Consider the following 26,534-nt stretch of genomic DNA (forward strand, 5'->3'; position numbering starts at 1 on the left):
CTCTCTGCAGTCCTTGGATAGCTGGGGCACTTCCGAAGATGCTGACGCTCCTTCCAAGCGACACTCAACCTCTGACCTCTCGGACGCAACCTTCAGCGACATCAGGAGAGAAGGCTGGTTGTATTATAAGCAGGTCCTCACCAAGAAGGGGAAGGTAAGATGGCTGGAGGAGTGAGCTGGAGGTGGATGGAAGCTGGCTCCAGCAGAACTCCCAGCTTTTCCTACACCCACCCTCTGGAGCTAAGGAGAGCCAGCTGAGAGCAGCTGAGGCTGCTCATGGGTAGAGGTTAGATGCTAGGAAGAACTTCCTGGGGGTCCTAAGGAACTCATGAAAAAGAGTTAGCCAAAGAGGTGGTCTTTGCTGTGGGGTGGCTCTGATCCAGTTGTGCTTGGAATTCTGACAGAACCATCCCATGGTTGATCCTTGGTTGGCAGATCACCCCCAAAATGGCCACTGGGGCTCATGGAAAATGAGAGAGCAAGGCCAGCGTGATTCTTTTAGGGGAGCTGAAACCCCAAAAGAAAGCAGAGGTTAGCCTTTTCAAGGCCAGCAAAGGTTCTAGTCTTCATCCTAAGGGCAACTAAAAGCCCCTGGGGCCTCTTCCACCGGGCTTCCTGGGGAGTGAATTAAGAGAGGGCCAGAGGGAGGCAAGGAGACCAGTTCGGGGCCGCCACAGAGATCCAGGTGAGACATGAAGGGGGCTTGGGCCTGAGGCCGGGAGATAAGCAGGATCCCGGGGGGAGAAGGCGGGGCCCCTTGGTCCATGGAGTACAATCCCAGGTTCCAGGCAGCAAAAGAGGGAGGAGGAGGCCGCCCGACTGCTGTCACCCGAGCGGCCCAGGCAGAGTGGAGCAGAGTGGTTAGCATGAGCCTGGGCTTGGCTCCTCCCTGTGCCACGAGTTGCTGGGGGAGCTTGTTTGGCTCACCTACCAGTTTCCTCTTATGTAAGTGGAGCAAATGATAATCACTAGCTCATACAGCCTTGCTGAGGATTAAATGAGATGATCTAAGCAAAAAGAACTCACCCAGTGCCTGGCCCCCGGGAGCAGCTATCCTGCTTAATGCTACTATTTGAATTTTCCACCCTGCCTTCTGAGGGCCTTGTACCTGAAAAGAACATAAGCTTTGAAGTCAGACAGCCTTGGAATTCCTGCCCAGCCACTTATCAAGCATAAGGCTTCGGGCAACCCCCTTAACGTCTGAGCCTCACTTCTCTGATCTGTAAGATGGGGACAGTGTTGTTCTACTCCAAGGGCCAGTGTGAGGGTGAAGTGAGAAGTGTAGTCCAGGCAGGAGCGGCGCTCACGTGTGCCCTCGTCCAGCCCGCAGACAACGATGAACAGCCTCCCCTGCTCCAGTTCTCCGTTGAGGTTCCGGGAATTCAGTGGTGAGGGAGCCAGGCCAGTCCTGCCCTGCTGGGGTTCCTGCTGGGCAGAGAAAGCATTTGTTGCTTACCAGTTACCAGTGCTTGACTGCTGTGATGGGGGAGTTCAGGGGAGCGGCATATAGTAGCATATGACCCTGACCTCAGCAGGGTGGGAGGGGGTGTCTGGAAGGCTGTGAAGGGTGTGTGGGAGTCCACACAAAGGAGGGAGGTGGGGGTGTGGTCTGACAGGGGAGATGCCCTCCTGCACAGCTAGGAGAAGGGTGGCAGGGGGTGCTGGGCAGCTGGGAGCCAGGGCAAGAGATGGAAGCCGGGTGGGGTGTCGGGTGCCTGGGCACGGGCGTATCGCTCAGGGTGAGCCTTTGCAGGCATTTAAGGGTGGGGTGTGGGAGGTGTGAGCCCAGGAGGTAAGTGTTGCATCTGTGACAGGAGGAGACAAGGCCATTGCTGCTGTCCAGGTGAGCGAGGGGAGTGGAACCAAGGGGAGGGGACACCTTAGAGAGATTCAGGGGTAAGGAAAGCCTGGGCGGGCTGAGGGCTGGGAGGTGAGGGAGGATGGAGGAGGTTCCTGGGGTCCCAGCTTGGGCTGTGGGGTCAGAGAGTGGTGGGACCCTTCCCAGAGCCACAGGGCACCGGAGGGGTAGGTTTGGGGAGAGGAAGCCAAGAGGTTCCTTTGGGGCCTATGGAGTCCGAGGGCCCTGGCGCACACTTCTGCGGAGGTGTCCTGGCAACAGAGGCTCTGAGGGTGTGGCATTGGGAGGGAGGTCCACCTGGGGAGGGCATTCGTCCATCAGAGAGGACACAAGCACCTGCAGCCATGGGCGCGGGAACACTGAGGGAGAAAGCGAGAGACAGCCGGGCCTCGGGAGGAAGTGGGGGACGGAGACCAAGGAGGAGGAGCCAGGTGTGGACGAAGACTTCCAGCCCGAGACTTGAGCCCTTCGGAGGGCCTGGTGACAACTGCTGACTTCTGCCTGCCACATAGCCTGCCCCCAGCTCTGGGTGGCCTCTGGCAGCCCAGCCGCAGTGTCTCCTGGGCAGGGAGAGGACCTGGCCCCTTCCTGCTCACTGGCCGGTTCTGAAGGAGAGGGCTTTCCACTCCCATCTGGTCTCTCGGTCTGTCCAGGGTCCTGATCGCCAGCCAGATGTTGTCTGCTTCAGCAAGTCCAGCCTCTCCCCGCCCCCAGCTCCCAGTCTCTTTTGGAGACCACTGACTGTCAGGCGGAGGAGGGCGTGGGTGGGTATGACCCATCCCTGCAGCCACAGACCCAGCATTTGAGCTGGATGCAACTTGGAGACCAGCTGGCTCACCTCTCGTTTTTACCAGTAGGGCATTCTGATGCTAGGGGAGGGGGCCTGACTTATCCAAGGTCACCTAGCTGGTTCAGTCTCAAAGGGGCACCCTTGTCACCACCTCACTCTGACACTAAACTTCTCCTGGAGGGCCCTACTGTCTCCTGCTCTGAACGTCCCTGCCTGGGTCCAGCAGGTATGTGATGATGGGCAGGATTCATGGCCGGATGTGGCTATGTTCACCTGCCAGCCATGAAGTCTCCTCATCTGGTTTGCTCTGAAGATAGACGCTTGGGCTGGGTGTGGAGTCGTAGGTGGGCCGTGAGCCAGAGGAAAGGAGCCCTTGATCTGATGGGGGAGATGGAACCCCCCACCTGCAGGGTGTTCCGAGGCCGATTAATTCATTTATTCAGTAAATATTGATGAGCACTTACCCTGTGCCAGCATGGCTCTAGGCCCAGGAGTATGGAGGTGAGAGGGCAGACAAGCTCCCTGCGCCAGGAGCTTTCTCTGTACTGGAGAAAGCCACCCACAGCCAGTAACCTGAGACTACAGTGGGCACTCAGGGAATATGAACAGGGTGATGTGATTGCCTTTAAGTTGGGAGGAAGCCGGGAGCTGCCGTTAGGGGAAAAATGCTTAGAGGCGGCCTCGCTGAGGAGGTGATGTTGATGACCTTGAGCTCAGACCTTAAGGGCGAGAAGGAAGCAGCCACGTGGAGAAGCAAGAGAAGGGGCTCTGGGCAGAAGGAATAGCACGTGCAGAGGCCCCGGGAAAGGAAAGGCTTGGCTTGTTCACTGGAAAAGCCCCCTGTGTCTCGACATCGTGAGAAAGAAAGAGGGATGGGTTAGGAGAGGCAGGGACCAGATCACAGAAGAGCTTAGATTCGATTCCAAGGGCGATGGGAAGCCATGAGAGGGCACTAAGCAGGGGAGAGACAGGACTTCGTTTACATTTTCAAATGGTCACTGCAGCTGCTGCGTGGAGAAGGGGTTGCAGGAAGGAGAGTGGAGCCTGGGATGGTTTGTGCAGTGGTCCAGGCAAGAGGTGTTGATGGTGTGGGCAAGGTGGTGGCAGGAAAGATGGAGACAGGTGATATTTTGGAAGCAGAACAGTTGTGATTTCCTGACGGGTTGGATGTCAGGGGTGAAGAATGAGGAGGAGTCAAGGGCAGCTCCCACGTTTCTGGGCAACTGGGTGGATTTACTGAGCTGGAAAAGATGGAGGTGGGGGTGGAGAACAGGTTTGATGGGGAAAATCAAGGGCCCCCGTAGTGAGCAAGCAGCACCTGCAGTGCCCGTGGGGCATGCAAATGGAGACACTGAGCACACAGTTGGAGGTACCGGAGTGTGGCTGGGGGAGATGCTGGGCCAGGGGTACATCTGGGCATCACCATCAGCAGACAGACAGGATTTAAAGCCATGGGTGTGGATGGCATCATGGGGGAGGCATGCAGGAGGAGGAGGGCCGAGGACCAAGTTCTGGAGCTCCCCTTCCTTTAGGGCAGGGACTGTCAGCCTCGGCACTGTTGACATTTTGGACCAGATGATGCTTTGCTGTGGGGCTGTCCTGGGCATCCGACATGTTGAGCAGCATCCTTGGCCTCTACCCACTAGATGCCATAGCATTTCCCCAGGTGCGACAACTGAAAATGTCTTCAGACAAATGTCCCCTGACGGCTCTTCGCCCTGGTTGAGAACCGCTGGTGTAGAGGACGTTGAGTGGAGGGGACCAGAGAAGGAGCCAGCGGAGTTAGGAGGAAAACCACGAACCGTAGGGTCCTGGGTGCCAAGAGAGAGTTTGGAGAGGGAAGAAGTGACCGCTAGCTGGGTCATATGCCGCCAAGAGGCTAAGCAAAGGGCTGAGAAGTGCCCAGACACTGCCACTGGCTTTGGCAACATGGCGGCTGGGTGACCTGGCGAGCAGCTTCCCAGGAAGGGGATACTGAGTGGAGTCTTGAGTGAGAGGCAAAGAAGCGGGGAGAGCAAGTGTGGTTGACAACGTTTGACTAGCTTTGCCCGGAGGGAAGCAGTATGTGGACCAGGAATGGCTTAGGAGGATTTTTTGTAAGGTGGGTCGTGTTTGGTGGGGGGCCCGATTGCCCTCTGGAGCCCCCTGCTGGTTCTCTGGGGCGTTGCCAACGGCAGAGCAGCGGTAAAGAGAAGGTTGGGGACCCTCTGCGGGGACTGAGAACGATGGGTACGGGTGTCCAGGCCGGTGAGGGGCTGAGAGACTTGGGGGACTGTGGGCAGGAGGCTGCCCCAGGTGCCGGCGGGAGTGGAGCAGAGGGCTCCCGGCGGCCAGTGGGGTGGGGTCCCCGCTGTTGTCCACTGTCTGCAGCGCCTAGGGCCCCCTTGGGCTCTGGGGGCGGGGAGGAGGGCAGGCCTGGCTTCTCACCCCCTCCCCCTCCCCTCTCTCCCCCTCTCCCCGTGTCTCCCTGCAGAAAGCGGGCGGCGGCCTGCGCCAGTGGAAGCGGGTGTACGCCGCGCTGCGGGCGCGCTCGCTCTCGCTGAGCAAGGAGCGGCGGGAGCCCGGGCCGGCGGCGGCGGGGGCGGCGGCGGCCGTCGCAGGTGAGGACGAGGCGGCGCCCGTCTGCATCGGCTCCTGCCTGGTGGACATCTCCTACAGCGAGACCAAGAGGAGGCACGTGTTCCGGCTGACCACCGCTGACTTCTGTGAATATCTCTTTCAGGCTGAGGACCGGGATGACATGCTGGGCTGGATCAGAGCGATCCGAGAGAACAGCAGGGCCGAGGGCGAGGTGAGGGCCCGGCCCGGCCCCAGCCGGGCCAGGGAGGGCAGGGCAGGCCCCGGGCGCCTCTCGCCTGCCGGGATCCTCCCTTCACCGGTCTGAGCCTCAGTCCCCTCCTGCATAAAATGGGCTGACAGGAGTACCCCTTGCAACCGTGCCCTCCAAGGGTTTGGTGTGAAGAGACGATGCTTGGGGCAGTGGCTCACAGAGGACCTGGCGTCTTTAGTGTTCCATGACTGGCAGGAACAATAATAGCTGTAGGAACGACAGTAATTGTTATTATCGTCATCGTTATGACCGCCTTGGGCAGGCTCTGGCACAGAGGGGTCAGCTCCCGGCCAACCTCAGCCTCTTGCTGGAGGTTTGGGAGGCGAGGGTCTCCTATGGAATTATTACAGAAAGGGGTAGCCCTGGGCCCAAACTGTGGCTGGCCCCTCTGACAGGGCTGGCCTGTCTGCAGGGGCACAAACACATTGACCTTGGGAGGAGGCCAAGAGGATTGGCCTTGGCAGCAGGCAGCAGGGGCTGAGCCAAGGGTTTTGCCAGGGACTCCAGGAGCATTTTTACGTGGCGCCCCCTCCTGGGCAGCTGCAGCTGCACGCTAGGAGCCTGGGCTGGGCTTTCTGCCTCCGCCCACCCCCTCCGCCAGGTGCCTCTGGACACCTGCACAGAGTTATGTGGGGGTCCTGGGCTTGGCGGCTGGTCTCTGCCAAGAGGATGGTGTGGCTTGGGCCCTGGTCCAGATGTGCAACTGCTCTGGCCGCAGGTAGAGGGGTGCTAGTGCACACTGAGGACACCATCTCACTGAACCAGGCTCTGCCTCCCCAGGACATTGTCGTTCCTCACTGCAAGGAGGAAAGCACCTGAAATTTGGGGCCCTTTTCTGGGGTGACTGGCTGGGCTGTCCCCGACAGGCACTATCTGAGGGTCCCAAGTCACCTTCATTATTGCAATAGCTGCCCCTCGTGGGGCACCTCATCGGTGCCTTGCCAGGACTGTGATGAGTGCCACGTGCATAGTTCCGCACCCTAACCCTGAGGTTGCCACGTTGTCTCCCCGTGTTACTGCTGAGGAGACTGAGGCTCAGAGAGGCTAAGTGGATTGCCCAAGGTCACACAGCTGGTGAGGGGGTGCTCGGGAGTCCAGCCCTGGTCTTCCTGGCTCCAGGGTCTGCACCCTTCAGCTGGCAGGTGGAGGAGAGGGGAGGCGAGGCCGAGGCAGGCGCCACGGAGAAGCCCTGGGTGGGCTGGCCATGGGCACTGATGGGGTCTGCTTTCTCTTCCGCCTCCTCCAGGACCCCGGCTGTGCCAACCAAGCTCTGATCAGCAAGAAGCTTAATGATTATCGCAAAGTGAGGTGAGGCCCAGCCCTCATGGAGCAGTCCTGGCCATGGGGTGGGAGACACCTTGGGCAGAGGTCGTCCTCCTGGCCCACCTTCAGACCTGAGGGTGGCCCCTGAATTGCCCTCTGCTGGGGGCAGTGAGGGTGGCAGGGGCATTGAGGCCTCCAGTCCCCAGAAGGGCATGGACGGGATGGAGGGGAGGTCAGAAGAGGTGGGAGGCCAGGGCAGGTGGCGTGCTGGGTCACCCCAGTGAAGACCTCTCCCCTCTTCCCACACAGCCATAGCTCTGGGCCCAAAGCTGATTCCTCCCCCAAAGGCTCTCGTGGCCTGGGGGGCCTCAAGCCTGAGTTCCTCAAACAGAGTACAGCACGTGGCCTCAGGACTCAGGACCAGCCTGCAGGGAGCAAGGGTAGGAAGGCGGCTGCTAAGGGGGTGGTGTGCACCCATGCGTGGGGAGGGCTGGTCAGCCTGTGGGTCTGCATGGGAGCAGAGGGCCTGTGTGTGTGTGTCAGGTGGTGTGTGTGCCTGTAGGTGTGTGCCACGGTTATCCTCGTGTGTCTGCCCATGTGTGCATGCCTGTGAGGGTCCGGGGGCCCTCAGGGTCTCAGGGCTGGAAGGGCCCGGAGCCTGATTTCCCTCCATGACATCCCAGCCGTGTGGTCCTCCGGTCTCCTCTTGTGTCCCTTCAGGAGCAGGAGCCTCATCCTCTCTGCAGGCAGCCTTTTCCATCTTCACACAGTTTTGGCCATTAGAAAGTTCTTCCTTCGGCTGTACCAGAATCTATGGCTCCCACCTTGTTGTTTTAGCCATACAGAAGTCCTTATATTACTCTGAGGCCTCTCTTCTCCAGGGTAGACACCTTCATCTCTTCGGCCTTCTCTGCTGGGATATTATAATTTGCCATCAGCCCTCAGCATCCCGGTTGCTTCTCTGATGGAGTCCCCATACGTCCAGTGTGTGAATGTGGTGTGTGAGTGTGTGTGACCTAGTGTGGTGGCTGCCCCTCCCCGGGCCCCCAGCTCACCCTGCCTCTCTCTGCCTTCCCCAACCCCAGATGACAGTGTCTCCACCCCCAAAACCCCCTGGGGCATCAACATCATCAAGAAGAACAAGAAGGCAGCCCCCAGGGCATTTGGGGTCCGACTGGAGGAGTGCCAGCCAGCCACAGAGAACCAGGTGGGTTCCCACCGTGCTCCAGAGCCAGCAGGGAAGTGGGGAGACCGAGACACAGAGAGTCAGAGCTGCAAGGGACTTTGGAGCCAGCTCTCCACCGCGTCTTACAGTCACAGCTGGGGAAGCAGCCCTGCGAGGGAGCAGCAGAGTTGAGACAGAGCCCAGAATCCCTGACGCCCAGCTGGTGCTCTTTCTCAGATCATGGCGAGGCTTTGGTGCGATTTCTGCTCCCAGACCGGAGACAGTGAGAGCCTTAGTAACCACCAGAACCCCTGGGGTCTGGCTTTGCACTGCCCCCATCTTGTCCTCCCTACCTCTGGCCCACTGGTGGAGAATGCTGTTCTTTTTTTCTTCTATTGAAGTGTAGTTGTTGTACGATATTATATAAGTTACAGGTGTACAAGGTAGTGATTCAGTTTTTAAAGGTTATGCTCCATTTATAGTTATTATAAAGTATTGGCCATATTCCCTGTGTTGTACAGTATATCCTTGTAGCTTATTTTCTACCTAATAGTTTGTACCTCTTAATTCCCTAGCCCTATACTTCCCCTCCCCTCTTTCCTCTCCCCACTGGTAACCACTAGTTTGTTCTCTGTATCTGTGAGTCTGCTTCTTTTTTGTATATTCACTAGTTTGTTTTATTTTTTAGATTCCACATATAAATGATATCATACAGTATTCGTCTTTTTCTCTCTGACTTATTTCACGTAGCATAGTGCCCTCCAGGTCCATCCATGTTGCTGCAAATGGCAAAATTTCATTCTTTTTTATGACTGAGTAGTATTCCATTGTGTATATAGATAGATAGATAGATAGATAGATAGATAGATAAGATATCTATAGATATCTATATACATCACATCTCCTTTATCCATTCATCTTTTTTTTTTATCCATTCATCTTTGATGGACATTTAGTTTTCTTCCATATCTTGGCAATTGTAAATAATATTGCTGTGAACACTGGGGTGCATTTATCTTTTCGAATTAGTGTTTGTTTTTTTTTTTTTTTTGGATATATACTGAGGAGTGGAATTGCTGGGTCATATGGTAGCTCTACTGTTAGTTTTTTTGAGAAACCTCCATACTGTTTTCCACAGTGGCTACACCAGTTTACATTCCCACCAACAGTGTACGAGGGTTCCCTTTTCTCCACATCCTCGCCAACATTTGTTATTTGTGGCCTTTTTGATGACAGCCATTCTGACAGGTGTGAACTGATATCTCATTGTGGTTTTGATTTGCATTTCCCTGATGACTGGCGATGTTGAGCATCTTTTCATGTGCCTCTTGGCCATCTGCATTTCCTCTTTGGAAAAATGTCTATTCAGTTCTTCTGCCCATTTTTTAAATCGGGTTTTTGTATTATTATTATTTTTTTGGCCGTGTCTCGCGGCTTGTGGGATCTTAGTTCCCTGACCAGGGATCGAACCTGGGCCCCCAGCAGTGGAAGTGCAGAGTCCCAACCACTGGACCGCCAGCGAATTCCCAGGTCGTTTGTATTTTTGATGTTGAGTTGTATGAGCTGTTTATGTATGTCGGCTATTAATCCCTTATTAGTCGGTCATATCATTTGCAAGTATTTTCTCCCAGAGAATGCTGTTCTTACTCTTCCTAACACCCCTGCCCTGCTGTGTCCCCAGCGTGTCCCCCTGATCGTGGCTGCATGCTGTCGCATTGTGGAGGCACGGGGGCTGGAGTCCACAGGCATTTACCGGGTGCCAGGCAACAACGCAGTGGTGTCCAGCCTGCAGGAGCAGCTCAACCGTGGCCCCGGGGACATCAACCTGCAGGATGAGGTGAGTGTGGCTGGGGGGCGTCGGCCTATGGAAGGGGGGCCAATGTGGTGGTGTCTGTTGTGTTCATTGTACCCTGTGGTGTGCCTGGCACTGGGTCAGGGCCCCAAGGCAAGACGCAACTTGCCTTTGCAGGCCAGCGGTGGGGAAGGGCATCACCCCAGCTGCAGCCATGGCCTGAGAGCCCGGAGACAGAGGCTGGTAGGTGACAGTTTTTTGGGCCTTGAGGATGAATAGAGTCCACGAAAAGCCAGCGAAAGCCAGGAAAGGGCACTCCAGGCAGAGGGGACAGCCTGGGGAAAGGCGTGGGCCCCTAAGGTTTGCCGGCAGTCACCATACCTTCTCTGTAAAGGGCCAGGTAGCAAGTATTCCAGGGCTTTGGTTACCACATGGTCTGTTGCAAACCCTCCTCTTCCTTATCCTCTTCCTTCTCTTCCTTCTTTTTCTTCACAATCTTTTAAAGATGCAAAACCCATTCTTAGCTCAAGGGCCACACAAAATCAGGTCGTTGGCTGGATTTGACCTACGGGCCAAGGTTTGCAGACACCTGGTTAGAAGGGGAGTATATGGTGTTTGCTGGAGCGGCCGGCAACGTGGGCCGTTGATCAGATGAGACAAGAGCAGCTTGTGAAGGGATCTGACAACGACACAAGAGTTTGCAGCAGGTTATAGTAACTATAAAGGGAATATAACCTTTAAAAATTGGGAATCACTATGCTGTACCCCTGAAACATATAATACTGTACATCAACTAGACCTCAATTTAAAAAAATGATGTGTTTAGAGCAGGAATAAAAAATTACATACCGGGGCTCTGGTTCCAGTTAAGGTAGAGCAAACACGCTCTGTCCAATCTTTCCTACTGATTGCATCTAATAATCCTGGACAGAACATATAAAGTAACTATCAAATAACTCTGAAAAGTGGATAACAGCAGACCAAGGAGGTAGAGTGCAGCGTTCCAAAGAAGATCTAGGCCGTCTAATGCAGACTTCCGAAATGTCTGTCCTGTCTAAAAATGTTTCCGTACTTTCACTACAACTCGTCATTTCTGCTATAGAGAGAAATGTTAATATCTCTAAACAGTGTTCACAATCCTCTTTTGGAGAATTCTGGATTCCTCCAGAATTCTGCTCTAACAATCATCTCCTCTTTCTCTTGTGCCGTGAACTGAATCGTGTCCTCCCAAAATTTATACGTTGAAGCCCTAACTCCCAAGATGAGTGTATTTGGAGATAGGGCCGATTAGGAGGTAATTAAGGTTAAATGAAGTCATAAAGTCAGGGCCCTGGTACAACAGGATTAGTGTCCTTGAGAAAGGAGACACCAGAGAGCTCCCTGCCTCACCTGCTCCATCTTGTAAGGACACAGCAAGAAGGTGACTGCCTGCAAACCAGGAAGGGAGCCCTCATCAAAAACTGAAAGGGCCGGCACCTTGTTCTTAGATTTCCCAGCCTCCAGAGTTGTGAGAAAAGAAATTTCTGTTATTTAAGCCAAAAAAAAAAAAAAAAAAAAAAGAGTTTGCAGCAGGTTATATGTCAATTATATCTCAGTAAAACTGGGGAAAATATCCAAATAAATATTTCAACAAAAAAAAAGAGTTTGCAGCAGGGCCAGTGTTTCCCAGAACCCTAAGGTTCTGCAGAGGTGCTGTGGGAGGCCAGGACCCCCCATCTAGAGTAACCTGCTTTGCTCTGTCTGCTTTTTTATGTCAGTTTTTTTCATATTGGGTTTTCATGTATCGTTTCACTTGACAAAAAGTGCTCTGCTGGAAAAGATGTTTTGGAAAACCATGGATCTGGACAGTGAAGTCCCATGAGTCAACAGTACTCTGAAGCTGTATGTGAAAATGTAAGATAGTCTTCCTGTCCTTGGGAAGGAGCTAGGGAGACAAGATGAGTACGTGTGAAATAGTGGACAGGAGAAAAAGCTGGTTCTCATCAAGGACCAGATTGTTTGATGAGGAAGGAGAGGATGCTGGGGACTGGAGCAGGTGTTTGAAATCTTTGAAGGATGAATAGGAAGGCAGTCCAGGCAGCGGGTGATAGCATTTTCCAAAATCCCAGAGAAGGGTCTGAGTGTCAGGACAGAGAATGGACCCACCTCCTGGGCTTGGCAGTGGAGAGGGTGAGGCCCATGGCAGGGGACAGAGGGCTTTTGATGGCTTCACTAAAGCCTTTGACCTTGAGCCAATGGACAGTAGGGAGCCTTTGATGGCTCCTCAGCTGGGGAGGCATAAATGAGAGTAGGGTTTGAGGAAGTAGTGCTTTAGCTTACGCCTAATGGATAGGAACGAGGGAGGCCCAGAGCAGGGCATCTAGGGAAGAAATTACCGGTATTGTGGGAGGGGTCAGGAGCTCTTGGTGGTCCCAGGGGGAGGGGGTAAGGAGGATGGGAGCAGCTCTAGGAGTTGGCTGCATGAGAGGGAGGAAGGAGGGGTAGGAAAGAGCTAAAAATTTGAGCTGCAGGCTGGTGGTATCTGTCCCTGGCAGACCAGGGGAGTAGGGCAGGAGAGGGAGGATGTGTCAGGTAGGGACCGCATTGGACTTGGAGTGGTGGTAAGTCATCCACATGGGGGTGATGCATAATCGGGCACTAGACCGAGGGTGAATTGGGGAGTGAGCTTGGGGTCACGCTGGGGCACAGAGGTGAGACGACGGAGGGAGCTGCCGTCTGGGGAGAGGGTGGGCATGGGGACTACAAGGGCCAGGCTCTGAGTGGGACAGAAGGAGAGGGCAGCTCAGGTGAGGCTGGGGATGGGGGGGCAGATACTTAGGCATAGGAGGGGTCACGAGGGACAGGGCAATTCTGGGATCTAAGGTACAGCATGGTGATGGTAATTAAATATTGTATACCTGAAATTTGCTAAGCTATTAGACCTTAAGTATTCCCAGCACAAAATAAAAGGTAACTGTGTGAGGTGATAAGTGCTTTAATCGGCTTGACTGTGTGAATCGTTACACAGGGTATAGATTTATCAAATCAATCACACTGTGTATCTTACATATGTACAATGTTTATCTGTTAATTATACCTCAATAAAGGTGGAGTAAGTAACAACAACAGAACAGCAACAAAAATGGCATTATCACCATCCATAATTTGTTTGTGAAATTCATCTTTTGTTGAAAAATCTAGAGTTCATATATTTTTTATTGTTCTTTTTATTTCATGATACAGATATTCCACAAATAATTTATGTATTCTTTAGTAGTTAAGCATTTCAGTTTCCAGTCTTTAGCCTTGATACATTTTTCTCCAATGGGGGGAAAGAAAAAAAGAAGGACAGGGCAAGGCCTTGGGTTTGGCAGCTGGGAGATGAGAAGAGCCTACACATGAGGGCCAGGAGGCAGTGGAGGGAGGTGGGCAGGAGCCCACACTGGGTGTGCACATGAGCTGGGCCTCATCCAGGGAGAAGAGGGACCAGGGTGGGGCCGTGCCGTGTGTGTTGGGTGTGTGATTTTGTCTCAGACATCAGTTTGTGTCATTTGTCACGGGGAGTGCTAGAAGTTAAGCGTACCATCGAGCCTGTGGATGGTTTGGCATTAAGCTGTGGACCCATGGTAATGAGTGTGTATATCGTTGAGTTGTGTGTCTTTGTTGGGGGTATTCTGTTGCTTTCTGGACATGAGTTATTCTGAGCAGTTCCTTTCAAGGGAGTTATCCTTGACTTTGTGCAGGCTGATGGTGCCCCCTGGTGGACAGGAGAGACACTGAGCCGGCCATTCTTTTATTCATTCTTGTATTCAACAACCATTTATTTAGATCAGAGTTTCTCAACCTTGACCCTTTGGGCAGAATAATTCTTTTTTGTGGGAGGTTATCCTGTGCACTGGAGGAAGTTTAGAAGTATCCCTGGCCTCTGTCCACTAGATGCCAGTGGCCCCCCCCCCCCCCCGCCGCTTGTGAAAACCAAACGGTTCCACACACTGCTAAACGTCCCTGGGGGCTGAGTCGCCCTGGTTGAGAATTCATGATTTAGACCATTTAAGTGCCAGGCTAATAGGGCTGGCTAGGTGATAGGAGTGCAGTGGGAATAAAACAGACAGGATCCCTGCCCCTCATGTGGCTTACAGATCCGCCAGGCAGGAACAAGGAAACTAATGCATACAGGAATGATCCACTGCGGTAGGTGCCACAGAAGGAAGAAAAGTCAGGGCTGTGCTACAGACGGCGGCTGTGCCGCGATGGTCGGGTCGGGGGAGGCCTCTCCGAAGATGTTTAGATTCGGACGAGCCAGTCATGTGAAGGGCAGGGGGAGAGGCGAGTTCTAGTGGAGGGAACCAGCCAGTGCAAAGGGCCTGAGACAGGAAGCCACCAGGCATGAACGTGAGCTGTGTCATGGATGAGGAGAGGGGTCCGGGATGACTCCCCTAAGTGGGGGGCGCTGGGAAGCAGGAGTTGGCACCAGCAGGCCTAATGGAGGTCCAGTGGGCAGGCTTGTGCGGGGACGGGTTTTGCTCACCTCTGTCCCCCACAGTGCCTGCACCAGGGAAGGGACCAGCTTCTTTCTCTGCGTGGACAAATGTCCGAGCCCACTGGGCTGGCTGGAGCAGGGGGGTGCTGGGGCCAGGTGGTGGAGGGGCTAGGACCTAGCTGGGGACTCTTTTCTACTGTGATGAGCCTTCTTAGCCCAGACAGTCCTGGTCTGGGGAGAGCTGGCTATGAGTGGGTCCCAGGGAGGGCCCAAGCTGGGCTGGACTGGGCTCTAGGGCTGGACAGGCATGGAGGTGTGGGCACTTGGGCGGGGCCTGGCTGGCTCTGAACCTGGGGGCGTGGAGGTTTGGGCACCTGGGCAGGGCCCTACCTATGGCCTGATGTCATTGCCCCCTCCCCAGCGCTGGCAAGACCTCAACGTGATCAGCAGCCTGCTCAAGTCCTTCTTCCGAAAGCTACCTGAGCCTCTTTTCACCGATGGTGAGTAGGGGGTGGAAGTGGAAGATGGGAGGAGGAGGGAATACCAGTCTAGGTTGCATCCTGACCACTTTTTAAATTGGGTGTGTTGGTTTTACTTTTGGGGTTTTTGTTTTAATACAAAAGAAACACATGCTTGTAAAAAACGTAGGTAGTACAGATATGAATCAAGTAAACACAAGGGTCCCTGTCATCCTCCCGTTCCCTGTCCGCAGAGGTTATCCTCACACTTTCTGAGCATTTACTATGTGCCAGGCACTACTCCCTACAACTCCATGAGGTAGGTACTATTATTTCCCCTCTATAGATGAGGAAACTACGGCCCAGAGAGGTTAAGTGACTTGCCCAAGGTCACAGAGGTTGTAAGTGTCAGAGCCAGGGTTCAGCCCCAGGCATCTGGCTCCAGAGCCCAGCTCTTGACCATTTGCTGAGCTGCTTATTAACAGTGCATTGCGTTTCCTTCCAGACCCTCTTACACGTGTGACAAAGACACACTCGCATATGTAGGGCTTGAAGTTGGGCGGGTTCAGTGGTGCACTGGTAAATGTTTCACATCTGGCTCTCAAGGGAAAAAAGCCGTGATGTGTAGCATTTTCCAGTTTCCATGGTATAAATACTCCCACCACGGCTGATTTCAAGCTCCCAATTTGCTGTCACCAACGTGAAAGCCAAACACAGCTGGTTGTCAGAAGCCCATGCGGGCAAGCGGCTCCAGCACACCACTGCTTGAGTTCTTAACAGAAGGAGGCTTATAATTTTGAGATTCACTCGTGTCAGTACAAAGAGCTCTACCTCATTCTTCTTTTAAATCAACCACATAGTTTTTCCTAGGCTGAATAGACTGTAATTTGTCTAATCACTCCCCTACCGCTAGCTATTTAGGTTGTCTTCGCATCTTTGCTATTTCGAAACGTGTTACAGTGACTTTCCTTGCCTACGTTCCTGCACACCTGGACCAGGGTCCCGGAGGTGGATTCGTAGACATGGAATTGCTGGGTTAAAGTCCTGGAAAACATTTTGAAAGCTAAAGTCAAGTTGTACTCTGGGGAGGCGGCCCTAGTTCACACTCCCAGTAGCAGCGTAAGAGATTTTGCTTCCTCACATCCCCATCGGCACTGGATGTTATTAATATTTTAAACTTTTGCTGATCGGAGCGAGAACACGGCATCTCACTATTGTTACCATTTTCATTTCTGTCGTTACTAAGAGATGAACTGTCTTTTCACTAGTTTATTGGCCTGTACTGTTTCCTCTGTAGCTGCTCGTTCAGACTATGTGCCCATTTTGCTACTGGGTTCTTGGTCTTTGTTCCTATTGATTTGTAGGAGACAAGCTCTTTGTACATTATGGATATTAACCCTTTATTAGTTTTTGTAAATATTTGCTCTTGGTCTGCCATTGCCTTTTAACTTTTCAGTATGGAAATTGAAAACAGTTATTTTATGTACAGTCAAGCTGTTAACCGTTAATGGATTCTGTATCTCATGTTTAAGAATGCCTTATGATTATAAAAGTATTTTCTTATTTCTCCCCAATATTTTAATAACTTCTGTTTTTGGCTCTGTCATGCAATTGAATTTATTTGTGTATTATGTGAGCTAGAAATGGATTTATTTTCCCAACAAGATAACTGACTTGAAGTGCTGCCTTTATCTGTCCTGATCCTTCATCACCTGCCTTAGCTGTGCTGTCTTTTTAGTATATTTCAGTATCTAACAGGGCAAATCCTCCCTCATCATTCTTCCAGATGAATTTTAGGATAAACTTAACACATCCCATTTTTTAAAGTTTCCCATGGACTTTTTCTGAAGGGAGTTGGGGGAACGTTGACACAGAGGGGGAAGGGTATTTGGAGGCTGAAAGACCCCTCCCTCTTTCTAGGTAACCTTCTCTTTTCTCTTCCAACCTTGTGGTGTCCTTGTCCTGGAGGCTGGGGCAGGGACCCCTTTTCCAGGATCAGTAGGCAGCTGAGATCTTATTTCTTCCAAACAAACACACCTGGGCTATCCCAGGTCAGCTGTGCACCTGAGGGCAGCCGTGGTGGGTTTGGTCACATGAACACAAGGCCACAGAGTCCCCCCCAGACTGGAACAGCCTCGGCACAAAACACTGACCTCCCGGCAGGGCCTCCTCAGCCTGGAGGCCCACCTCTCTAAAGAGTTCTCACTGTGTTCTAGACAAATACAATGACTTCATCGAGGCCAATCGCATTGAAGATTCGAGGGAGCGGATGCAGACTCTGCGGAAGCTGGTAAGGAGAGGGGTGCTGCTGGGCAAAGGGCAGACTGCACAGGGCGAGCACCTCAGCAAGCCCTTCTCCCCTCAGGGCCTCAGTTTCTCCATCTATGCGAGGAGGGGCAGTTAGAGGGTGGATTCCAGACCCGCTGAGATATGGCAGCGGAGCCCCTTTGGGGTATGGTGGGGAGGTGGAGGTCATCACAGCCTGGTCCCACGCCCCTTCTTTCTCCCACCCAGATCCGGGATCTCCCAGGACATTACTATGAAACACTCAAATTCCTCGTGAGCCATCTGAAGACCATAGCTGACCACTCGGAGAAAAACAAGGTGGGTGGAGGCCCTGATGTGAAGTGTGGGGGAGGGAAGCCTACCAGGGTCTCCTCAGCATATTCTTTTTTTTAAAATAAATTTATTTATTTATTTATTTTTGGCTGTGTTGGGTCTTTGTTGCTGCGCACGGGCTTTCTCTAGTTGCATCGAGCGGGGGCTACTCTTTGTTGTGGTGCGCAGGCTTCTCCTTGCGGTGGCTTCTCTTGTAGCAGAGCACGGACTCTAGGTGCGCAGGCTTCAGTAGTTGTGGCACATGGGCTCAGTAGTTGTGGCACACGGGATTAATTGCTTCGCGGCGTGTGGGATCTTCCCAGACCAGGGGATCTTCCCAGACCAGGGCTTGAACCCGTGTCCCCTGCACTGGCAGGCGGATTCTTAACCACTGTGCCACCAGGGAAGTCCCTCCTCAGCATATTCTAAGCTCCTCCAGGTTAGATCATCTCAAGCCCCTCTGGCCACGCCCTCCTTCTTAAGGGTTGTTCTGTCCCCACCCCTTCCCTGCATACTGGCCCGTGCTTCTCCCTGGAGAGCCATCTCCTGAATTTCTGAGGATCTTCCCTCTGAGGCAGAGAGCCTCAGAGCCCTGGGTCTGATGGAGATCTATCCTCTGATATAGCTCAGATCCCTTGTGTTGCCTTTTCCTAAGCAAACCCCTTATATCTTCTGATTCTGCGGTGGAGGGGTGGGGGAAATGAGGGGAGGTATAGGATTTCTCCCGGTCCTAAAACACCCTTGGAACTTCCAATGGGTCCTCACTCTGGCTTCTCCCACTGCGAGCAAGCACAGTGTGGGTGTGCAGGTGGGGAACTGCCCATGAGTGCCGGGACTGGCATGAGTGGGGCTGAAAGCTGGCCTGTTCTCTACTTACCAGGCACCTCCATGCCCAGCAAGGAGGCATCCGGCCCCTAAGCCAGGGTCAGCTCAGGATGGGGTCGGGCTGGGGGCCTGAGGGCCCAGAGTGAGGGAGGCCTGGGGTGCTGGAAGTCAGAGCTCACAGGGATGTTGATGCTCATCCACTTCCCTCCCCTGCCCAGATGGAGCCCCGGAACCTGGCCCTAGTCTTCGGGCCAACGCTGGTGAGGACGTCCGAGGACAACATGGCAGACATGGTGACCCACATGCCTGACCGCTACAAGATCGTAGAGACGCTGATCCAGCACGTAAGCAGCTGCCCTGGCCCAAGGCCCCCTGGGCACCTGGCTCCCGCTTGCCTGGGTGGATGTGCTCAGGGAAGGATGAGGCAGCTGAATGAAATGCTGCTGAGATGGTGGATGCCCTTCAGAAGCAGTAGGCTGCATTTTAAGGCCAGACGGGAATGGGTCCTGAATCCCTGTCTTTCCGGGATATTGCATCCCCAGCAGGAGAATCAGGAGGCCCTGAGCTTCCAAGATGCATGTGAGGGTCGGAGGGAGGAGGAAGGTCAGGGAAAGGTGCTGCCGGGTTAGAGGGAAGAAGGGGTGAAAGAAGGGATGCCTTCAGAAGGTGGCCCCCAGGAGAGGTGTCCTGGCAGAAACGGGCAGACAGGTGCAGAGGTAGGGACAGAGCTCTCCCTGCAGGCCCACTTGAGACTTCAGGGAGAAAATGGTGATGCCCGGGATAGGGGGAGGCGGATGTCGCAGGGCGGATGATGGGCTGGGGCAGGATCCTGGCTGCATGTTCAGTGTGTCTTGGGCTGGTCACCTTCCTCTCACAGCTGCCTGGAGGCCGCAAGAGCCTGGTGTTTCTAAGAATTCTTATTGTTATCCACCACGGGATGAGAACCCAGAGTGGCCAGCAGAGGGCGCAGGAGACCTTGGTTTTCCAGAGCCAAACCCAGGGCAGCACCACCCCCTTCTGGGGCCCTCAGGGATGTTTTTATGAATCATAGATTTTTCCATTTCCAGATCTTGGTGTGGCCTGTGGTCTAGTCCACAAAGAATGGAACCAGAACCCTCCTGCCAGGAGAAATAAGATTGGCAGCTGGTCAAGGGAAGGGAAACCTCAGCCTCCCCCACCTCATAGACACTTTAGGGAAGGGAAACCAGGTCATGTTACTCCCATCTTACAAGATGAGGGGGACTCAGAGAGGCAAAGTGATTTGCTCAAGGTCACACAGCTAATAAGTAGCAGCCCCGGGATTTTAAGCTAGGACTGTTTGACCAAAGCCTGTGCTTTACTCCCCAACCAACTGGGAGGTCTGACTCCTGGGGGCTTTGGAGTGAGGGAGATTGGTCAGAGTTAGCTAAGTGAGGCCGTGGGTGGACTTTGGTCATGCTGGCTGGCCTTGTCTGTTTGTTTCCTTCCTTCACCACGTGTCAGGGCTCTGAGCCATAAGAGGGTATGTCGAGGCCTGTTCGCACTCTAACATTGGGACCACCAGCCCGGAGGCCCACTCCAGAGCTGTCGGGGAGGCCAGGGCTGGTGAGCAATGTCAGGGATCCTGATGTGGCCTTGGTCTGGGGAAGCCTATCTCTCTTGGAAAAGTTCAGCTCCCCAAACCAACAGGGAGCCGTCGGGGTCCCCATGAGTGTATGCTTTGTGGTGGGGGCGGGGGGCAGTGGGGAAGAGAGGCTCCTAGTGAAGCTAGGAGTGAAACCCTGGCTCCTAGTGAAGTCCCAGGAAGCCCAAGGCCTGTGGTCAGCTGGGATGTCAGGAACAGCAGTCTTCAGGGAGAAGGAAGGCCCAAAGTGTGTCTACTTACCCTCCCTTAGGGTCCCGGGGGAAGTCCCCAGCCAACAGCGGCTCCTTGTCTGGGCAGGGTCGGGGGATATGGAGCACATCAGTCTCCTTCATACGTGTAATCCCAGCACCAAGCCTAGAGCCTGGCACATGGCGAACACTCAGTGTTTGTTGAATGAATGAATGAATGAATGAATGAATTGCTGTTGAGGTCATTGCCAGTCTGGGCTTTCCCATTGAGGGATTCCTTCCTGGGAACTAACTGAGCGTGCAACCCTCCATTCTCTGCCCCCTTGGCATAAGAACATAACCAGCCCTGGACTATTGTCGAGGGAATGAGCTACCCCCTCAATTCACATTGAGCCCACTGAGCCCGCCCACCTAAGAGGCTCTGTAGCCAGGGATCAGTGTAGTCACAAGCTCAGGCAGGGTGGGACTTGTGACAGAGACTGCTCTGGCTCTGGCTCTGAACCCCTGGCCACTCAGTGGACGGTTGGAGTTCATGGGCGACATGACCTCCTGCTGGGAGTTTCAGCCGCAACCATCACCTGGCCCCCCTGCCTAGGACTCCTGGTTTCTGTGGAACTCTTGGACAGCAGAGCTGGAAGGGGCCTTAAGGCAGCAGAGCTGACCTTGCCTTGTACAGAGGGTGGATACTGAGGCATAAAGAGGAGCAGTGACTTGCCCGGGGTCACACAGCAAGATAATGGCAGAGTGGAGATGAGCCAACCCGGCTGTTGAGCTGCCCATCAGTAAGTCAGCAGCCAGCTCATACTCACGTTTACTAAGTCAGCTGGAACCCAAACGAAGACCGTGCCAAGGCATTTGTTCATTTATTCACTCGGCACACGTGCTGATTCCTACCATGTGTACCCTGGGATTTCTCAGCCTGGCACTAGTGACCTTTGGGGCCAGATCATTCTTCTTTGTTGGGGGCTGTCCTGTGGCTTATAGCATGTTTAGCAGCATCTCTTGGCCAGATACCAGGAGCATCCCTCCACTTGTGACAATTGAAAATGTCTCAGGACATTGCCAAATGCCCCCTCGGGGGGCAGAGTCGCCCCAGTTGAGAAGCACCGGTGTAGAGGTTCAGGGCACTGCCTCTGGAGCCAGCCTGCCTGAGATTGAACCCTGGCTCTGCTCCTTATATGCTGTGGGACCCTGGACAAGTACTTATTCTTTTTGTGCCTCCATTTCCTCACCTGTAAAGTGGAGATAATAATAGTACTTACCCCACAATGTTATTGTGAGGGTCGCATGAGTTGTTATCTGTAAGGCACTTAAAATGGTGCCTGGTTAGGTAGTGTTATAGAAGAGTTAGCTCTTGGAATGACTTGGCAGTCCAGTGGTTAGGACTCCACACTCTCACTGCCAGGGGCCCAGGTTCGATCCCTGGTTGGGGAACTAAGATTCCACAAGCTGCACGGCGTGCCACCCCCCCCCCCAAAAAAAAAAAGTTAACTATCACCACCACCACCACCACCATCGTCATTCCATGCCAGATACAGACGCAGGTGCTGGGAACACAGAGGTGAACAGAACTCAGGCCCTGCTCTGAAGACATCACTTCTTCATGCTCTGGGCTATGTACAGGGAAGCCCCGTGGAAAGACCCAACCCAGCCCTGGGCGTAGAGCTGGGACTATAGTCAGGGAGTTTTTGAAAGACACAAAGAATTTAGCCAGGCAGAGAAGGGAGAACGAATGTTCCAGGCAGAGGGAACAGCATGGGCAAAAGCAGGGTGGCATGAGCTAGCATGAGTTCTTCCAGAGAACCATGGGCCACCCGGAAGCTTCCTGTAGACTTCCAGGTTCCCAGAGCACTTTTAGGTTCCCTCAAACCCGAGTTAGAGGCTGGCTTCTTAGGGCTCCCTCTGGTCAGCCTGTCTCCGGGGACTGCACCTTTTATTAATAATAGCTAACATTGGGCTTCCCTGGTGGCGCAGTGGTTGAGAGTCCGCCTGCCGATGCAGGGGGCCCGGGTTCGTGCCCCGGTCCGGGAAGATCCCACATGCCGCGGAGCGGCTGGGCCCGTGAGCCATGGCCGCTGAGCCTGCGCGTCCGGAGCCTGTGCTTCGCAGCGGGAGAGGCCACAGCAGTGAGAGGCCCGCGTACCGCCAAAAAAAAAAAAAAGAGCTAACATTTATTATACATTAATGTGTTGTACTAAATGTTTTACATATGGTATTTCTTTTTTGTTTTTTTAAATTGAGATGTAATTGACATACAACATTATATTAGTTTCAGGTGTATAACGTAATGATTCAATATTTGTATAGATTGTGAAATGATCAGCACAGTAAGTCTCGTTAACATCCGTCACCACACACAGTGACAAGTTCTTTTTCCTTGTGATGAGAACTTTCAAGATCTGCTCTCTTTGAAACTTTCAAATACACAGTAGTGTTATTAGCTATAGTCACCGTGATGCACGTTACATCCCCAGGACTTGCTCATTTTATAACTGGGAGTTTGTACCTTTTGACTGCCTTCACTCATCTCAACCACCCTCCACCCCCTCACCTCTGGCAACCACCAGTCTGTTGTCTGCATCTATGAACTTGGATAATTTGGGGGTTTCTTATGCCACATATAAGTGAGATCATACAGTGTTTGTCTCTCTCTGTCGTTTCACTTTAGCATAATACCCTCAAGTTTCATCCATGTTGTTGCAAATGGCAAGATTTCCTTTTTTTTTTGCGGTATGGGGGCCTCTCAGTGTTGTGGCCTCTCCCGTTGCGGAGCACAGGCTCCGGATGCACAGGCTCAGCGGCCATGGCTCACGGGCCCAGCCGCTCTGCGGCATGTGGGATCCTCCCGGACCGGGGCATGAATCCGCGTCCCCTGCATCGGCAGGCGGACTCTCAACCACTGCGTCACCAGGGAAGTCCGATTTCCTTTTTTAAATTGTTGAATAATATTCTACTGCATATGTGTGTGTGTGTGTTTGTGTGTGTGTGTATACACACACATACAGTATATGCAGATTTTCTTTATCCATTCATCCATCGATGGACACTTAGGTTGCATCCATGTCTTGGCTATGGTGAATAATGCTGCAACGAACATGGGGACGCATGTATGTTTTCAAGTTAGTGTTTTTGTTTCCTTCAGATAAATACCCAGAAGTGGATTCGCTGGGTCATATGGTAGTTCTATTTTTAATTTTTTGAGGACCCTCCATACTGTTTTCCATAGTGGCTGCACCAATTTACATTCCCACCAACAGCGTAGGAGGGTTTCCTTTCCTCCACATCCTTGCCAACACTTGTTATTTATTTCCTGTCTTTTAGATAACAGCCATACAGTATTTTATTTTAATCTTCACCACAGTTTTAGAAGTAGATACTCATACATTATGCCCATTTTAAAGATAAGTAAATAGAGAGGTAATTTACCCGATGTGGACTTGAGCCCGAAGCTGACTCCAGATCCTGCATTTCTCCCTCATCCTCTATCTCTCTTTTCTCTTCTGTCTCTTGTTTCTCTTCTGTCTTATTTGAGTTAATCATATGCCTGATCATGATGAATAATAATCGAGGTTCATGGCCCAAGGTCATAATCAACCTTGCAAGTCTCCCTGTTCCCCCGCCTCATTCCAAAGCCCACTCTGCCCACCCCCCAATAATTACCACTCTGATAGGTTAATGTGTGTATTTTCAATCCACCTTCCAGATGCTAATTTTAAGTGTGTGTTTGAACTTTCAGTTAGTGAGCTTAGCTCATTTACTTTTTTGTAATTTCTGTACTGTCAGGACTTATTTATTTATTTAATTTTTGGCTGCATTGCATTTGTTGCCGCACACAGGTTTTCTCTAGTTGCGTCGAGCGGGGGCTACTCTTCGTTGTGGTGCATGGACTTCTCATTGCGGTGGCTTCTCTTGTTGCGGAGCACGGGCTCTAGGCACACGGGCTTCAGTAGTTGTGGCGCATGGGCTCAGTAGCTGTGGCTCACGGGCTCTAGAGCGCAGGCTCAGTAGTTGTGGTGCACGGGCTTAGTTGCTCTGAGGCATGTGGGTTCTTTCCAGACCAGGGCTCGAACCCGTGTCCCCTGCATAGGCAGGCAGATTCTTAACCACTGCGCCCCCAGGGAAGTCCCTGTCAGGGCTTATTTCTGCCATCTTAAATGTCATTTTCTGTTTACTACATTTTCATTTTATTTCCTTTTTTTGGTCTTTTCTACCTTGCTTTGGATGGGTTCATTTTATTTTCCTGATATAAAACTTACATAATTTATAAAACCCATACTTACGTTGAATGATACAATTGCAAAAGCCTGTAGTTACGTTTAATTTTTCCTATCAATTTCTAGAGCTTACCAGTATCCACGTCTTCCTTCCACCACATCTAAAAGCCAAGTACCTTAGTGTCCTTTCACCTGTCACTGCTTTCTCCCTCTGAATTTGAATTCCAGATTGTCATGGGTACACTTTGTCTGTGTTTGTACATGTGTGTGTGTGCATCATTGCTTAGTTTGATGACAGTTGACTTTTCTACGCTATTATCCATCCTTACTTCTTAGAACTTCTTGTTCCATCCTGGATTCATTTCTTTACTTGCTCATGTACTCGGTTAAGATAGTCTTTGTGTAGCAAACTTTCTGACGTCTTAGAATAGCTTTATTTCACACTCAAATTTAAATGAGAGCTTAGCAAGGTATAAAGTTCTAGGTTCAAAATCCCTGCACTTGTAGTTCAGAAACACATCAAAAATATTACTTCCTTGTCTTCTTGTGTCTGTTGCTGCTGAAAGTCCTAGTTAAAGCTGATACGTGTTCACGTGTAAGCAATCTGTTTTTGTTCCTCAGAAAACTTTTAGAGTTAGAGGTTTTTTGTTTTTTTTTTGCGGTACGTGGGCCTCTCACTACTGCGGCCTCTCCCGCTGTGGAGCACAGGCTCCGGACGCGCTCACGGGCCTAGCCACTCCACGGCATGTGGGATCCTCCCGGACCAGGGTACGAACCCGTGTCCCCTGCATAGGCAGGCGGACTCTCAACCACTGCGCCACCAGGGAAGCCCAACTTTTAGAGTTTTATCTTCAAGATTCTCAAATTTCACAAAATATATCTGAGTGGGATTATTACTTTATTTTCTATTCTGTTTGGCATTTATGAGAAAACCTTGCCTGCCTGCCCCTCAGGGAACCTCCTAACACCTCCCTCTAGGCACTTGCCTTTTCCGGGGGGGTGGGGGGGTTCCACCCCTGTTGTCAGTGTGGTGTCCAGTACATGCAGCTACAGCCACCGCGGCTGGCCTTGTCCCCGCAGTGGACCTGGCTGGCACTAGATGGCGCTGCTGCCCCCTCGCTTCAGGTGACGTGCAGGGGACTGTGTTTAGTGAAAAACAGGCAAAGAAGCTCTCCCTGAGCCAGCCAGCCATCTGTGCTCAGGCCTTCTCCCACTCCAGGCTGCATTTCCTTTCCACACTGGGGTCCAGAATTTTCCAACAGGTGTGCTTGAGTGGGTCCTCTGAACTGAGCAGGTTGGGAGCCCGTGTCTCCCTGTCTTCCCTCAGCTCCTTCCCACGCTGATTCCATCACTTCCTTTTGTCTCCTCTGCAGTCAGACTGGTTCTTCAGCGACAACGAGGACAAGGGAGAGAGAGTGAGTGATGCAGAGGGCCCGTGGGGTGGGGTCTGGTCGATGGTGGGCCCTCGTCCCAGGTGGGAGGGGTGGGCAGCAAGACTGAAGCAGGGGAAGGTCCCTGCCCTTGGGACATCCCAGTCTGATGGAAGGAACATAAGCCCTCTCCTCCGGAGCCTCCAATCTGATGGGAGACAACAGTCCTCACCTTCATGAGCCCCAGTCTGAGGGGGAGATAGAGGCCTTGCCCTAAGGAAACAGTCCAGTAGCAAAGGCAGACCCTGTCCTCCAATCTTACGAGGAGGATAGAGGGCTTAGGAAGGTCCAGTCTGATGAGGGAGTCACAGCTCCGGCCTTTAGGGTTCAGCCAAGGTGTGGCGGGGGAAGGCACAAAACAGTCTAATGGGGGACACGTAGGACCTGCACTCGAGCGCCTGGCTGATGAAGGAGACGTTCCCTGCACGGGTGAGCCCCGGTCTGATGGAGGAGACCTGCGCCCTGTCCTCAGGGTTCCCCGTTCCGTCGGGTCTGCAGTCAGACAACTGAGGCTGTGCTGGCTGACCCTCCTTCTGTTTGCAGACCCCTGTGGACGACAGGGAGCCTCAGTCAGTGCCAAACATCGAGTACCTCCTGCCTAACATTGGCAGGACAGTGCCCCCTGGTGAGCCAGGCTCAGGTGAGAGCAGGGGCCTGGGAAGGGGTGGAGAGGGGGTGGGATCTGCATTCCCGAGGGTCCCAGATGGCTGGCCAGGGGCCCAGCTTCCCTGCTCCTGCCCGCGCCGCTGGACTGGGCTGTGGTGGGGCCTTCTGCCTCTCTGGGGAGGCCCAGCCTGCCCGTGTGCCGCCTCCTACGCGACTCAGCCGTGCCCACGCCGGGCTGGGTAGGGGCTTTGTTTTCACTGATTGCTTTCCTGAGCTTTTTATTTCTCATGGGCTGTGTCCTGGGCACGTTCCTCTTTTTAATTTTTCTTCCTTTTCTCCTTGCACCCCTCCACCCCTCCTCCCTCTTCTCCCTGTGCTCTCCCCCTATCCCCTGGATCCTGCCCCTTCTCTCCTCCTCCCCTTCCCTCCTCCAG

At 52.9% G+C, this 26,534-nt stretch overlaps 1 protein-coding gene across 2 annotated transcripts in view; it reads left to right on the plus strand.

The window, feature by feature from the left end:
- The window catches only part of ARHGAP23 (Rho GTPase activating protein 23), an 81,913-nt gene that overhangs the window by 46,581 nt on the left and 8,798 nt on the right, over positions 1–26,534 (plus strand). For both annotated transcript variants that reach the window (XM_029212117.1, XM_029212116.1), the window contains exons 11-22: positions 11–154; positions 5,122–5,439; positions 6,725–6,786; positions 7,051–7,181; positions 7,827–7,948; positions 9,588–9,743; positions 14,579–14,657; positions 16,832–16,905; positions 17,130–17,219; positions 18,257–18,382; positions 25,438–25,479; positions 26,038–26,134. In XM_029212117.1, the coding sequence (XP_029067950.1) occupies positions 11–154; positions 5,122–5,439; positions 6,725–6,786; positions 7,051–7,181; positions 7,827–7,948; positions 9,588–9,743; positions 14,579–14,657; positions 16,832–16,905; positions 17,130–17,219; positions 18,257–18,382; positions 25,438–25,479; positions 26,038–26,134 (1,441 nt within the window). The remainder of the gene's footprint in view (positions 1–10; positions 155–5,121; positions 5,440–6,724; positions 6,787–7,050; positions 7,182–7,826; positions 7,949–9,587; positions 9,744–14,578; positions 14,658–16,831; positions 16,906–17,129; positions 17,220–18,256; positions 18,383–25,437; positions 25,480–26,037; positions 26,135–26,534) is intronic.

The sequence above is a fragment of the Monodon monoceros genome, unplaced genomic scaffold (assembly GCF_005190385.1).
Source record: "Monodon monoceros isolate NGI ecotype Baffin Bay Population unplaced genomic scaffold, NGI_Narwhal_1 Super_Scaffold_9, whole genome shotgun sequence".
In the NCBI taxonomy this organism is placed as follows: Eukaryota; Metazoa; Chordata; class Mammalia; order Artiodactyla; family Monodontidae; genus Monodon; species Monodon monoceros.